At 38.8% G+C, this 15,067-nt stretch overlaps 1 protein-coding gene across 2 annotated transcripts in view; it reads left to right on the forward strand.

Annotated features, from left to right (window-relative positions):
- The window catches only part of LOC106078881 (uncharacterized), a 49,362-nt gene that overhangs the window by 24,500 nt on the left and 9,795 nt on the right, over positions 1-15,067 (forward strand). For both annotated transcript variants that reach the window (XM_013239939.2, XM_013239940.2), the window contains exons 8-14: positions 1,169-1,303; positions 1,761-1,865; positions 3,445-3,546; positions 4,389-4,487; positions 4,669-4,761; positions 6,206-6,313; positions 13,078-13,230. In XM_013239939.2, coding sequence (XP_013095393.1) covers positions 1,169-1,303; positions 1,761-1,865; positions 3,445-3,546; positions 4,389-4,487; positions 4,669-4,761; positions 6,206-6,313; positions 13,078-13,230 — 795 coding nt within the window. The remainder of the gene's footprint in view (positions 1-1,168; positions 1,304-1,760; positions 1,866-3,444; positions 3,547-4,388; positions 4,488-4,668; positions 4,762-6,205; positions 6,314-13,077; positions 13,231-15,067) is intronic.

Consider the following 15,067-nt stretch of genomic DNA (forward strand, 5'->3'; position numbering starts at 1 on the left):
TTTGTAACCTTGTTTTAATGTGGAAAAGGAGGAGATAAGTCAAAACCCCATTTTAGCTACTCTTATGTAACTGTAATTTTGCTTTGCTTTTTATTAGGAGGGGTTTTTAACCTCAAAACCCCTTAGGCTAGAGTTATGTAGTTTAGGAACTATCGTGTTCTTTCATTGGAAAGAATTTTTAAAACTCACCCCCCCTCCCCTTTGGCTACTGCTCCTGGAATTTGGTGACTGTAATTTGCTTTGGTCTTTTTATAAAGAGGGGCTTTAAACATTAAACAAGAGATACTCACTAGTAATATACGTCACTCACACTCTGCACGACCAATGCTTGTTCGATAACACGTGCTAGGCCACCCACAGGAGGAACTCTTTTCATCCCAGTTAGCCGGTCTCTCCTAGCTGACGTCTGGGGTAGGCGTGAGACGTTTTGCACCCGGGGGACACCAACCTTTGTGACGTTTCTGCTCAAAACTTTACAGCTGCTTCAGAAAAATTCTGTTTCGCCTACACTTGTTTGTATCTAGCTTATATTTAGTTTAATGCTAAAGATCGTATCTGTACAGCTCATTTCGAGATATTCTAACAATGTCTTGTGTGTTAATCGTTTTGTATTTTACCATGTTGGTTAGCCTTCGCCTTATGCGTTTTTCACAAGGTTATATCAACTCCCTCTGTCTGTTTTTCTCTCTGTCTGGTTAAAAGTTTGTACACGTTATTTCTCCGACACCCAATCTCGGATAAAGCTGAAATTTTGCATTATTTCTTTTACCTGACAACACATGAATCAATAAAAAAAAACAACCAATTAATTATTGGTAATTAATTATTTTGTTTGGTATCTCGAACAAGGGAGAAAAATTGTACTTGACTAAGGTAGTGGTATAAGCTGAATTAGTTTTATTTATAGGTCACCGCTTTAAAGTACATTTTAAACACACAATAGATAACAATATATTCTTTTTCATACGCACCTCACCAGCAGAGTGATTAGAATGTTGTCTTGAGGAGGCTTGAGTCATAAATTCGAATTCAAGTCGTTTCCCTTCCCTGTTTTTTCCATAAATGCTTTAAAAAAACGATTGTGGTAAAATTCACTCAGATATATAGTTCTCCCCCCTCCCCTTCCAATGCGTTTATGCTTAAGTCAGTTGTTTTCTGTTTCTCTTAGTATGTGACTTGGGCTTCTATGGACACAAGTGTGACCAACTTTGCTCACCTTCCTGCTCGTCAGAGGGATGTGACACCAGCACCGGCAGCTGCCTGGAATGTGCAACCGGGTTTTACGGCAGTCTTTGCGAGATGAGTGAGTCACTGAACACCATCATACACATAGCTAAGTTTAACTATTTGGATGCTAAAACAAGTTTAAGAAGAGATCAAAATGCTCTTAAACAGCACCATGTGACTTTCTCACTCGTTAGCAGTCATACTTTGTTATAAATTTCTCCATATCTGTGATCCCAGTAATGTCAAGATAGCCGCTCTTCTCTTTTTTGAGTTAATTATATGCACATTAACAGCTCATACATTAATTACATCTTTAAAAGAGTTTTAAATTTGCACTTTGGATTATTCTAATGTTGTAAGGTATGTAACATTATTTGCGATTGTTATTGTGATTTTGGTTGTGACTTTACCTGTTTGGGTACAACTGAATGACTGAGGCCGCTTCCATGCTTGTGTTTAACACCTATTCTTTGTTTTAAAGTATATAGCTGCAGCTCTTGGGTCATACTAACCTCTTCCCTGGTTATTCCTAGATTGTCCGTCTGGTTGTGTTGAGAACACACCTTGCCATCGTAACACTGGCGTTTGCTTGGGAGGATGCAAGTCTGGAAAATTCCCCGACACGACATGCGATCAAGGTTTGTAGACTTTCAATTCTTATTTCTTGATTTAACGTGGTGTTACTATGTGTATGTCGTTACCAAGTTAGACAACTGCTGAAAAGATGCACATCCTTTTTACCTCCCTTTACCCAATAAACATTATATTTATTTTCCAAATAGCACATTTTTCAATATCTTTTGTGCACTTGTGGAAGGAAGGGGTATCTGGTAGAAGAGAGCACAGCTCAATTCTAGTTGGGATTTGAACTGGAGCCCCTTGGATGGTAGCCAAGTGGTTTTTGACACTCAGCCAGACATCCCAAAAACGACTGCATCCTGGAGCTACTCGTTTGTTTTAAGAATATGTGAAAGATTTGAACATTCACTTCGGACATACTGCGAGTACATCTTAGCCAGGTTTTCCTTCCTCCGCAATGACATATTTGGCCAGGTTTTCCTTCACTACTAGGGGTCCTTGTAGATCTAGATGGAATTTTTCTTCTGACTTCAACTTTTTTTTACATAGCATACATCAACTCACTCTGTCTGTCTGTCGGTCTGTCTGTTAAAAAGTTTGTACACGTTTTTTTCTCCCATGCTCAATCTCAATTAAAAACAAAACAATCTTGTAAACATTCACAAAGATAACCCCTTCTTCCCTCCCCCTTTCACAATGGACCTCATTCACCAATCGTAAACTAACAACATTTAGCCACGTGATTCTCTATATCTTCTATACAAATTATGTAGTCCATAAAGGCTGTCACTTGATACGTATTTTTCTTTGTTTTATCAATATTATGGCGTGGCTAAATGTGTTTATTTACGATTGGTGAATGAGGTCCACTGGTCCAGACAAGTGATAGGGATAAGATCATAGTGCATTGAGAAAGCTAGAAGCTAAAGAAAAAAAAATTGTAAAAATATTTCTAAGCGCACAGATTTATTATCTTTAGGCCAATAATGCATATAATTAAATGAATGCTCCGAACTAATTAATACAATGACACTTGATATAAGCTTTGTTTTTTCTAAAGCATTTTGAAATGTTTTTCTTGTTTTGAGATTCTAGAACGTTATTCATTGTCTAAATTCATTTTTTTGTGATAAAAATCCCACAAGAATGTAAAGGAAACATTTTAATATTATATCGTAGACTTGAAATCAATTGATCGGTCACTAACTTTGGAATCTCTTTATGAGTTCAACCCACACACACAAATCAAGCTGGGGGGGGGGGCGAAGTAGCTGAGTGGTGGCAACACACTTGCCTTCCGAACATTGGAGTCTCAGGTTCGACACTCAAGGAAGAATGGGATTTAGAATTTCGGGATTTTCAGGATGCTCCTGAATCTATCCAACTCTGATGGGTGCCTGTCATTAGTTGGGGAAATACAGGTGTTGGTCGTTGTGCTGGTCACATGACGACCTCGTTAACCGTCGGCCATAGAAACAGATAACCATTCCATCATCTGCCCTCTACATAGCAGGGTCTGAAAGAGGTACTTTTTACCCATCAAGCTCAGGCATATTAATTAGCATTGAACTCTAGTCTTTTTTTTTTGCGACATGCACTGCTATTTTCAATCTGTTTGACTTGCTGTTTGGCCAACAGGTTGCAGTGCAGGATGTGCTGATGACGGAAGCTGTGATGACAGCACGCTAGAATGTAAACACGGATGTAAGGCTGGGTACTACAAAAAAACATGTGACATGGGTGAGTTCAAAGTTCATCTAGATCTTTTCAGAGTAAGATAATAAAAGTGATGTCTTCAATCATTTTTCTAAAATACAAAGTAGGCTATCGACACAATGCTTCTGGAATGTTCATTCGTTATTATAAATATTTCATCACCGACTTGCTATCGATATAATGTTTTGTAATGTGTAAGCCACACATGTAAGCATACTAAAGAACATACTCTATAATATGATTATTATAACTATTATTATATTTTTGGAAGCAGAAGCATTAGTAGTTGGAGGAGGAGGAGGATTAGAACACTTCACACAACATAGAATGGTTGCCTGGCTACTACAAGAACGCTAAATGTCATCTAAGATGACATAAAGCCAATCTCTTTAAATGTCATCCAGTATGGCATACAGCAAATTGATTTAAATATCATCCAGGTGGCATAAAGTAAATAGCTTCAAATGTCATCCTAGATGGCATACAGCAAATAGCTTAAAATGTCATCCTAGATGGCATACAGAATATTGCTTTAAATGTAAGCCTAGATGAAATGCATCAAATTGCTTTGAAGGTCAGCCTAGATTGCATACAGAATATTGCTTTAAATGTAAGCCTAGATGACATACATCAAATTGCTTTGAATGTCAGCCTAGATGGCATACAACAAGCGCATTGTTTACAATTAAAACAAATCCGAATTTAAAAAAGCGATTTAAGTTATATCACTCTGTGACATCCTATTTATTACCCGTGATACTATCTTTCCTATTTGTGACATCATCTTTCCTATTTGTGACATCATCTTTCCTACTTGTGACATCATCTTTCCTACTTGTGATATTATCTTTTCTACTTGCACACAGAGTGTAAAGGCTGTGGCGGGGAAGGAGGGTGTGACCAGGAGACTGGAACGTGTAATGGCGGATGCATGCCTGGGCTCTATGGCGAACAATGCAACTTAAGTGAGTAGTTTTTGTCCTGCATTTTAGTTCAAGTTGTCTAAAACATATTTTAGACCATACTATACATATTGATATATAGATTAGAGAGATAGACAGACAGAAAGACGCAGCTTGGATAGAGTACGATATTTTGTCTGTATTAAGCTTGAAGACCTATCAAATCTTGTATTAACTCTTGTAGAATGCTCACCTGATTGTGAGTCGGGATGCCAAATGACGACTGGGATCTGTCTTGGATGTCCACCGGGAAAAGCGGGAGACCATTGTCAGGACAGTAAGTCTTTACTTTTATATAGAATTATAAACACATCCCAGAACATATATACCTTTATAGGTATGTCATAGACACAATTTTTATCTTTAGACATATGTTGTAGAAACATTTTTTTTTACCTTTAAGACACATGTTTTAGACATTCATGTCGAACTTAAAGAGACATGTTATACACTTAATGTTTACCTTTAATAGAAGTTATGGACACAATTTTAACTTTAAGAGTCATGCTTTACTCTTTTACTTATAAAAAATAATACAAAAATCATAGAAAATATATATCTTTAAAGTCATGTTATAGACAAATTTTGTACCTTAAGAGACATGCTATAAGTAAACTTTTTACCCTTAAGAGACATAATATAGGCCCTAAGTAAACTTTTTACCCTTAAGAGACATGATATAAGCAAAATTTTTACATTTAAGAAACATGTCATAGACAACATTTTTAGATTTAAGAGACATATTATAGGTATTGAGGTCGATCTTTAAGAGACCTACTATAGACACTCATATTTATCTTGGACATACTAGACGCACATGTTTGTGTTCGTTTTGACTCCTTGAAAACGTTCTCCCACCCACTGCTCCTTATAAAAAAAAAGACGTCTGGAGATGCGATTGTCAAGCATAAGAATATAATGAGAATGCTATGATAGCGATAAAGAATCTATGATAAAAAAGCTAGCTATAATCTAGAATACATGTTACAGAAGCTATAATCAAAAGCTTTAATCTAGAATACATGTTACAGAAGCTATAATCAAAAGCTATAATCTAGAATACATGTTACAGAAGCTATAATAAAAAGTTATAATCTAGAATACATGTTACAGAAGCTATGATATAGAAGCTATAATCTACAGTCTGTGCTAAAGAAGCTACTATAAAGAAGCTATAAACTACAAACTGTGCTAAAGAAGCTACTATAAAGAAGCTATAATCTACAGTCTGTGCTAAAGAAGCTACTATAAAGAAGCTATAATCTACAGTCTGTGATAAAGAAGCTACTATAAAGAAGCTATAAACTACAGTCTGTGCTAAAGAAGCTACTATAAAGAAGCTATAAACTACAGTCTGTGCTAAAGAAGCTACTATAAAGAAGCTAGAAACTACAGTCTGTGCTAAAGAAGCTACTATAAAGAAGCTATAATCTACAGTCTATGATAAAGAAGCTACTATAAAGAAGCTATAATCTACAGTCTGTGATAAAGAAGCTACTATAAAGAAGCTATAAACTACAGTCTGTGCTAAAGAAGCTACTATAAAGAAGCTAGAAACTACAGTCTGTGCTAAAGAAGCTACTATAAAGAAGCTATAATCTACAGTCTATGATACAGAAGCTATAGAAGCTATAACCGCGATTTAATCATTGTGTGAAACCTATTCAAATGAAAAACTATAATTTTACATATTGAATACATTGTTCTGTATCTATCTCCAGCCTGCTCGAACTGCGCTGGTGATGGGCGCTGTGATCAAAAGGACAAGACCTGTCTTAGCGGCTGCAAAACTGGCTTCACTGGCCTCACATGTGGCGATATTAGCTCAAGTAAGTTGAAACAAATACTCAATGCAATCAGGTCTGGATTTTATCAAACTAGCACCCTCGCCAGAGCTTGTATCTTGCGTTCCTTATGTCTTTCAAGGGCGAGATAAAAACAAACTCCAGGATGGGTACACTAGTAAATAACACAAAGAAAATGATTGTTGAACCAGCTATATACTTTTCTTTTGTTAGATCAAACCTCTACATTCCTAAAACATGACTTCGATTGGATATCTGGGCATATTAAGTGGTGAGTTAGGTCTCAAGCATGTAGAATGGTGAGTTAAGTCCCGAGCATGTAGAGTGTTAAGTTCCGATCATGCAGCGTGGTAAACTAAGTCCCGAGCATGTAGAGTGTTGAGTTAAGTTCCAAGAATGTAGAGTGGTGAGTTAAGTTCCGAGCATGTAGAATGGTGAGTTAAGTCCCGAGCATGTAGAGTGTTAAGTTCCGATCATGCAGCGTGGTAAACTAAGTCCCGAGCATGTAGAGTGTTGAGTTAAGTTCCAAGAATGTAGAGTGGTGAGTTAAGTCCCTAGCATGTAGAGTGGTGAGTTAAGTCCCGAGCACGTAGAGTGTTGAGTTAAGTTCCGAGCACGTAGAGTGTTGAGTTAAGTTCCGAGCATGTAGAGTGGTGAGTTAAGTCCCGAGCATGTAGAGTGTTGAGTTAAGTTCCGAGCATGTAGAGTGTTGAGTTAAGTTCCGATCATGCAGCGTGGTAAACTAAGTCCCTAGCATGTAGAGTGTTGAGTTAAGTTCCAAGAATGTAGAGTGGTGAGTTAAGTCCCGAGCATGTAGAGTGGTGAGTTAAGTCCCGAGCACGTAGAGTGTTGAGTTAAGTTCCGAGCATGTAGAGTGTTGAGTTAAGTTCCGAGCATGTAGAGTGGTGAGTTAAGTCCCGAGCATGTAGAGTGTTAAGTTCCGAGCATGTAGAGTGTTGAGTTAAGTTCCGATCATGCAGCGTGGTAAACTAAGTCCCTAGCATGTAGAGTGTTGAGTTAAGTACAGAGCATGTAGAGTGTTGAGTTAAGTCCCGAGCACGTAGAGTGTTGAGTTAAGTCCCGAGCATGTAGAGTGTTGAGTTAAGTCCCGAGCATGTAGAGTATTGAGTTAAGTCCCGAGCATGTAGAGTGTTGAGTTAAGTCCCGAGCATGTAGGGTGGTGAGTTAAGTCCCGAGCACGTAGAGTGTTGAGTTAAGTCCCGAGCATGTAAAGTGTTGAGTTAAGTCCCGAGCACGTAGAGTGGTTAGTTAAGTCCCGAGCATGTAGAGTGTTTAGTTAAGTTCTGAGCATGTAGAGTGTTGAGTTAAGTCCCGAGCATGTAGAGTGTTGAGTTAAGTTCTGAGCATGTAGAGTGTTGAGTTAAGTTCTGAGCATGTAGAGTGTTGAGTTAAGTACAGAGCATGTAGGGTGGTGAGTTAAGTACAGAGCATGTAGAGTGTTGAGTTAAGTTCTGAGCATGTAGAGTGTTGAGTTAAGTCCCGAGCATGTAGAGTGTTGAGTTAAGTTCTGAGCATGTAGAGTGTTGAGTTAAGTCCCGAGCATGTAGGGTGGTGAGTTAAGTTCTGAGCATGTAGGGTGGTGAGTTAAGTCCCTAGCATGTAGAGTGTTGAGTTAAGTTCTGAGCATGTAGGGTGGTGAGTTAAGTACAGAGCATGTAGAGTGTTGAGTTAAGTACAGAGCATGTAGAGTGGTGAGTTAAGTTCTGAGCATGTAGGGTGTTGAGTTAAGTCCCTAGCATGTAGAGTGTTGAGTTAAGTTCTGAGCATGTAGGGTGTTGAGTTAAGTTCTGAGCATGTAGGGTGTTGAGTTAAGTCCCGAGCATGTAGAGTGTTGAGTTAAGTTCTGAGCATGTAGGGTGGTGAGTTAAGTACAGAGCATGTAGGGTGGTGAGTTAAGTACAGAGCATGTAGAGTGTTGAGTTAAGTTCTGAGCATGTAGGGTGGTGAGTTAAGTTCTGAGCATGTAGGGTGGTGAGTTAAGTACAGAGCATGTAGGGTGGTGAGTTAAGTTCTGAGCATGTAGAGTGTTGAGTTAAGTTCTGAGCATGTAGGGTGGTGAGTTAAGTACAGAGCATGTAGGGTGGTGAGTTAAGTACAGAGCATGTAGGGTGGTGAGTTAAGTACAGAGCATGTAGAATGGTGAGTTAAGTCCCGAGCATGTAGAGTGTTAAGTTCCGATCATGCAGCGTGGTAAACTAAGTCCCGAGCATGTAGAGTGTTGAGTTAAGTTCCAAGAATGTAGAGTGGTGAGTTAAGTTCCGAGCATGTAGAATGGTGAGTTAAGTCCCGAGCATGTAGAGTGTTAAGTTCCGATCATGCAGCGTGGTAAACTAAGTCCCGAGCATGTAGAGTGTTGAGTTAAGTTCCAAGAATGTAGAGTGGTGAGTTAAGTCCCTAGCATGTAGAGTGGTGAGTTAAGTCCCGAGCACGTAGAGTGTTGAGTTAAGTTCCGAGCACGTAGAGTGTTGAGTTAAGTTCCGAGCATGTAGAGTGGTGAGTTAAGTCCCGAGCATGTAGAGTGTTGAGTTAAGTTCCGAGCATGTAGAGTGTTGAGTTAAGTTCCGATCATGCAGCGTGGTAAACTAAGTCCCTAGCATGTAGAGTGTTGAGTTAAGTTCCAAGAATGTAGAGTGGTGAGTTAAGTCCCGAGCATGTAGAGTGGTGAGTTAAGTCCCGAGCACGTAGAGTGTTGAGTTAAGTTCCGAGCATGTAGAGTGTTGAGTTAAGTTCCGAGCATGTAGAGTGGTGAGTTAAGTCCCGAGCATGTAGAGTGTTAAGTTCCGAGCATGTAGAGTGTTGAGTTAAGTTCCGATCATGCAGCGTGGTAAACTAAGTCCCTAGCATGTAGAGTGTTGAGTTAAGTACAGAGCATGTAGAGTGTTGAGTTAAGTCCCGAGCACGTAGAGTGTTGAGTTAAGTCCCGAGCATGTAGAGTGTTGAGTTAAGTCCCGAGCATGTAGAGTATTGAGTTAAGTCCCGAGCATGTAGAGTGTTGAGTTAAGTCCCGAGCATGTAGGGTGGTGAGTTAAGTCCCGAGCACGTAGAGTGTTGAGTTAAGTCCCGAGCATGTAAAGTGTTGAGTTAAGTCCCGAGCACGTAGAGTGGTTAGTTAAGTCCCGAGCATGTAGAGTGTTTAGTTAAGTTCTGAGCATGTAGAGTGTTGAGTTAAGTCCCGAGCATGTAGAGTGTTGAGTTAAGTTCTGAGCATGTAGAGTGTTGAGTTAAGTTCTGAGCATGTAGAGTGTTGAGTTAAGTACAGAGCATGTAGGGTGGTGAGTTAAGTACAGAGCATGTAGAGTGTTGAGTTAAGTTCTGAGCATGTAGAGTGTTGAGTTAAGTCCCGAGCATGTAGAGTGTTGAGTTAAGTTCTGAGCATGTAGAGTGTTGAGTTAAGTCCCGAGCATGTAGGGTGGTGAGTTAAGTTCTGAGCATGTAGGGTGGTGAGTTAAGTCCCTAGCATGTAGAGTGTTGAGTTAAGTTCTGAGCATGTAGGGTGGTGAGTTAAGTACAGAGCATGTAGAGTGTTGAGTTAAGTACAGAGCATGTAGAGTGGTGAGTTAAGTTCTGAGCATGTAGGGTGTTGAGTTAAGTCCCTAGCATGTAGAGTGTTGAGTTAAGTTCTGAGCATGTAGGGTGTTGAGTTAAGTTCTGAGCATGTAGGGTGTTGAGTTAAGTCCCGAGCATGTAGAGTGTTGAGTTAAGTTCTGAGCATGTAGGGTGGTGAGTTAAGTACAGAGCATGTAGGGTGGTGAGTTAAGTACAGAGCATGTAGAGTGTTGAGTTAAGTTCTGAGCATGTAGGGTGGTGAGTTAAGTTCTGAGCATGTAGGGTGGTGAGTTAAGTACAGAGCATGTAGGGTGGTGAGTTAAGTTCTGAGCATGTAGAGTGTTGAGTTAAGTTCTGAGCATGTAGGGTGGTGAGTTAAGTACAGAGCATGTAGGGTGGTGAGTTAAGTACAGAGCATGTAGGGTGGTGAGTTAAGTACAGAGCATGTAGAGTGTTGAGTTAAGTTCTGAGCATGTAGGGTGGTGAGTTAAGTTCTGAGCATGTAGAGTGTTGAGTTAAGTTCTGAGCATGTAGAGTGGTGAGTTAAGTCCCTAGCATGTAGAGTGTTGAGTTAAGTTCTGAGCATGTAGGGTGTTGAGTTAAGTCCCTAGCATGTAGGGTGTTGAGTTAAGTCCCTAGCATGTAGAGTGTTGAGTTAAGTTCTGAGCATGTAGGGTGTTGAGTTAAGTCCCTAGCATGTAGAGTGTTTAGTTAAGTTCTGAGCATGTAGGGTGTTGAGTTAAGTCCCTAGCATGTAGAGTGTTTAGTTAAGTTCTGAGCATGTAGGGTGTTGAGTTAAGTCCCTAGCATGTAGAGTGTTTAGTTAAGTTCTGAGCATGTAGGGTGTTGAGTTAAGTCCCTAGCATGTAGAGTGTTTAGTTAAGTTCTGTGTTTAGTTAAGTTCTGAGCATGTAGGGTGTTGAGTTAAGTCCCTAGCATGTAGAGTGTTTAGTTAAGTTCTGAGCATGTAGAGTGTTGAGTTAAGTCCCTAGCATGTAGAGTGTTGAATTAAGTTCTGAGCATGTAGAGTGTTGAGTTAAGTCCCTAGCATGTAGAGTGTTTAGTTAAGTACAGAGCATGTAGAGTGTTTAGTTAAGTCCCTAGCATGTAGAGTGTTTAGTTAAGTACAGAGCATGTAGAGTGTTTAGTTAAGTCCCTAGCATGTAGAGTGTTTAGTTAAGTACAGAGCATGTAGAGCGTTTAGTTAAGTCCCTAGCATGTAGAGTGTTTAGTTAAGTACAGAGCATGTAGAGTGTTTAGTTAAGTCCCTAGCATGTAGAGTGTTTAGTTAAGTCCCTAGCATGTAGAGTGTTTAGTTAAGTACAGAGCATGTAGGGTGGTGAGTTAAGTACAGAGCATGTAGAGTGGTGAGTTAAGTACAGAGCATGTAGAGTGTTGAGTTAAGTCCCGAGCATGTAGAGTGTTGAGTGAAGTCCCTAGCATGTAGAGTGGTGAGTTAAGTCCCGAGCATGTAGAGTGGTGAGTTAAGTCCCTAGCATGTAGAGTGGTGAGTTAAGTCCCTAGCATGTAGGGTGGTGAGTTAAGTACAGAGCATGTAGGGTGGTGAGTTAAGTACAGAGCATGTAGAGTGGTGAGTTAAGTACAGAGCATGTAGAGTGGTGAGTTAAGTCCCTAGCATGTAGAGTGGTGAGTTAAGTCCCTAGCATGTAGGGTGGTGAGTTAAGTACAGAGCATGTAGGGTGGTGAGTTAAGTCCCTAGCATGTAGGGTGGTGAGTTAGGTCCCTAGCATGTAGGGTGGTGAGTTAAGTCCCTAGCATGTAGGGTGGTGAGTTAAGTACAGAGCATGTAGAGTGGTGAGTTAAGTCCCTAGCATGTAGGGTGGTGAGTTAAGTCCCTAGCATGTAGGGTGGTGAGTTAAGTACAGAGCATGTAGGGTGGTGAGTTAAGTCCCTAGCATGTAGGGTGCTGAGTTAAGTACAGAGCATGTAGGGTGGTGAGTTAAGTCCCTAGCATGTAGGGTGGTGAGTTAAGTACAGAGCATGTAGGGTGGTGAGTTAAGTCCCTAGCATGTAGGGTGGTGAGTTAAGTCCCTAGCATGTAGGGTGGTGAGTTAAGTCCCTAGCATGTAGGGTGGTGAGTTAAGTCCCTAGCATGTAGAGTGGTGAGTTAAGTCCCTAGCATGTAGAGTGGTGAGTTAAGTCCCTAGCATGTAGGGTGGTGAGTTAAGTCCCTAGCATGTAGGGTGGTGAGTTAAGTCCCGAGCATGTAGAGTTATGTAGCAATTTAAGTCTTTTATACGTTACATTGTATATTACGTACTTTAGATGGTAATGTAAGTCCCTTGTAAATTAAGTCCCTTACATGTAGGTGCTATGTGGTAAGTAAAGCCCCGACCATCTGAAGTTTTTTTATTGTATTTTTTAAAAACTGTTGGTATCGAAAACACCAGCGAACACACGACTATAAGTGTAACACACACACACAAATACATACATACATATATATAAAAATAAAAATAAATAAATATCTATATATGTATATAATATCTTTGTGTAACATTAACATAAGTTTAAAAAGAAGTGTTGTTTCTATATCCTCCCTTATTGTTAAACAAGTACATATAGTGTATTGAACATATAAAATAACGGCACGCATGCATTGTTTTTTTTAATGCTTCCGCTTTTAGAAGACAAAAACTTTAAGGACCTATAAATATGGTGAAAATGGATTTTGGAAAAAATTGCTTTTCTGTTTTTTTGAGATCTAAATAAACGTAAATGAAGGACAAATGGACATACAGATTACACAAAATTTAAAGCAGCTTTCATTTAATTGTTGTATTTTGTCCTACTCGTGCATTTCAATGTCGTAAAACTTCTTATATTCTTGTCTTACTGAGGTGCCCAACAAGGTCGTAAAACTGATTGTTTGTATTATTGTCCTTTTGAGGTGCGTTACAAAATTGCATAAAACTCATTATTTGTATTCATGTCCAACTAAGGTGCCTTAGAAAGTAAAACTGTTGTATAACTAGTTGTTTGTATTCTTGTTCAACTCAGGTGTATTACAATGTCGTAAAAGTGAATGTTTGTATTCTTGTTCAACTCAGGTGTATTACAATGTCGTAAAAGTGAATGTTTGTATTCTTGTCCTACTCAGGTGTATTAAAATGTCGTAAAAGTGAATGTTTGTATTCTTGTCCTACTCAGGTGTATTACAATGTCGTAAAAGTGAATGTTTGTATTCTTGTCCTACTCAGGTGCCTTCTTTAGGTCAACATCGGGAGCGAAAAACGACAGCCTTCTGTTGGTTGGCATTGTGGTAGCTGTCGGCGTGATACTTTTAATTATTGTGGTAGTTGCTGGTGTGTTCTCTATGAAGAAGAAGCCAGAAAAGCCAACTCAAAAACCTGGTAAGTCTAGTTTACCCAAAGTCACGTTATGTTGGTATAAATATTTTTGATTCACTCCCTCTGTTTGTCGGGGTGGAATCGTTTACATCTTATTTCTCCCACTTTCAAGTTGAAACATTGTCGATGAACCAATACATAAATCCATCAATAGATAAACAATTAGTTAATCAATGTGTCGCTATTAACTCTTTTTAAAATAGAAAGTGTACTAAGCTAAGGGAAAGATACGTCTCGTGTAGAGAATTAGGCAAACAATTTGACACTAACAATGGGCTATACAACATGTGGCTGGTGGCAGGAATTGAACTCATAACCATCAAGACTATAGCCCAGCGCACATACCACATGACCAGGCATCCATTCATAACACTGTTTGTTAGCTGCTGCTGTGTAAAGGGTGGCGATCAAATTACATATATATATATACAGTGCTTTTTTGTGACGGTACGCACCGGTAAGGCGTACCGGCACCTTTTTCAATGTGGGGGAAATTATTACTTTTCTTGTATTTTAAAGTTTATTATTAATTTATTAGTAGTTAAAAGTTAGGCAATCTATCACTAGGTACCGGCACCTATTTTGTTTACCTATTTTGTATGTATGTATGTGTATATATATATATATATGATGCATTGGGGTAATTTTTTAGTTTGTTATTTAGCATGCGCTAGGCAAGAGATTAATTTGTATAGAACACTGCTAATGGTATGTTATCAATTGCAGACGACTCACCACCTGTAAGTTATCTTATTGCTTCTACGTCTGACTCAGGTATTGGAGCCTCGCCATGGTCTTTGTTGTCCAAATGTGTTTTGTTGATTTGACTATAGTTGGGATTTATATCAAAGTTATACAGATCTTTGCAATATTCTGTCCACATTCTAAGCGCCTCGGCTTCTTCAGAGTTCCATCGTTGTTTTCAATTACTGCAGTTCCAGCGTGTCTCTTATAACTCAATGTTTTAGAAAAAATCTGCCAGAAAATATGGGACCAAAAAAAACGTGGCCAAAAGAGTGGGTCCAAATTGTAATTATTCCACTGCCCAAGAAAGGGAACTTGAGATAATGCCAAAACTATGGAACGATACGTCTGATCAGTCATCGAGACCAAGATCATTCTAAGAATAAATGGGACAAACGTTTAATTGCATCGAAATTACTTTCTGTTCATAAGCAGAACTTAAAACTTTTTTCAAATCACTGAAAATAAATGTATAAATATTGTGTTTTTCTTGACTAGCAGATTTATCTCTCTCTGGTTCTGATAGCTTATCTCTTGGCTAATAATTCTAGATCTGTCTTGATGATCTGATCAGTTGGCTTATCTCTTGGCTAATAATTCTAGATCTGTCTTGATGATCTGATCAGTTGGCTTATCTCTTGGCTAATAATTTTAGATATGTCTTGATGATCTGATCAGTTGGCTTATCTCTTGACTAATAATTCTAGATATGTCTTGATGATCTGATCAGTTGGCTTATCTCTTGGCTAATAATTCTAGATATGTCTTGATGATCTGATCAGTTGGCTTATCTCTTGGCTAATAATTCTAGATCTGTCTTGATGATCTGATCAGTTGGCTTATCTCTTGGCTAATAATTCTAGATCTGTCTTGATGATCTGATCAGTTGGTTTATCTCTTGGCTAATCATTCTAGATCTGTCTTGATGATCTGATCAGTTGGCTTATCTCTTGGCTAATAATTTTAGATGATGTTTCGCAATTATTTTTTAGACGTGTTTATAAGAAAAAAAAAAAAGAAACAAAAAAAAAAAAAAAGAATAAAAAAAAAACAAAAAAAAAACACCAACAAAGACAGAGTAATGAATATCTTCCCC

This window comes from Biomphalaria glabrata, chromosome 16 (genome assembly GCF_947242115.1).
Source record: "Biomphalaria glabrata chromosome 16, xgBioGlab47.1, whole genome shotgun sequence".
Lineage (NCBI taxonomy): Eukaryota > Metazoa > Mollusca > Gastropoda > Planorbidae > Biomphalaria > Biomphalaria glabrata.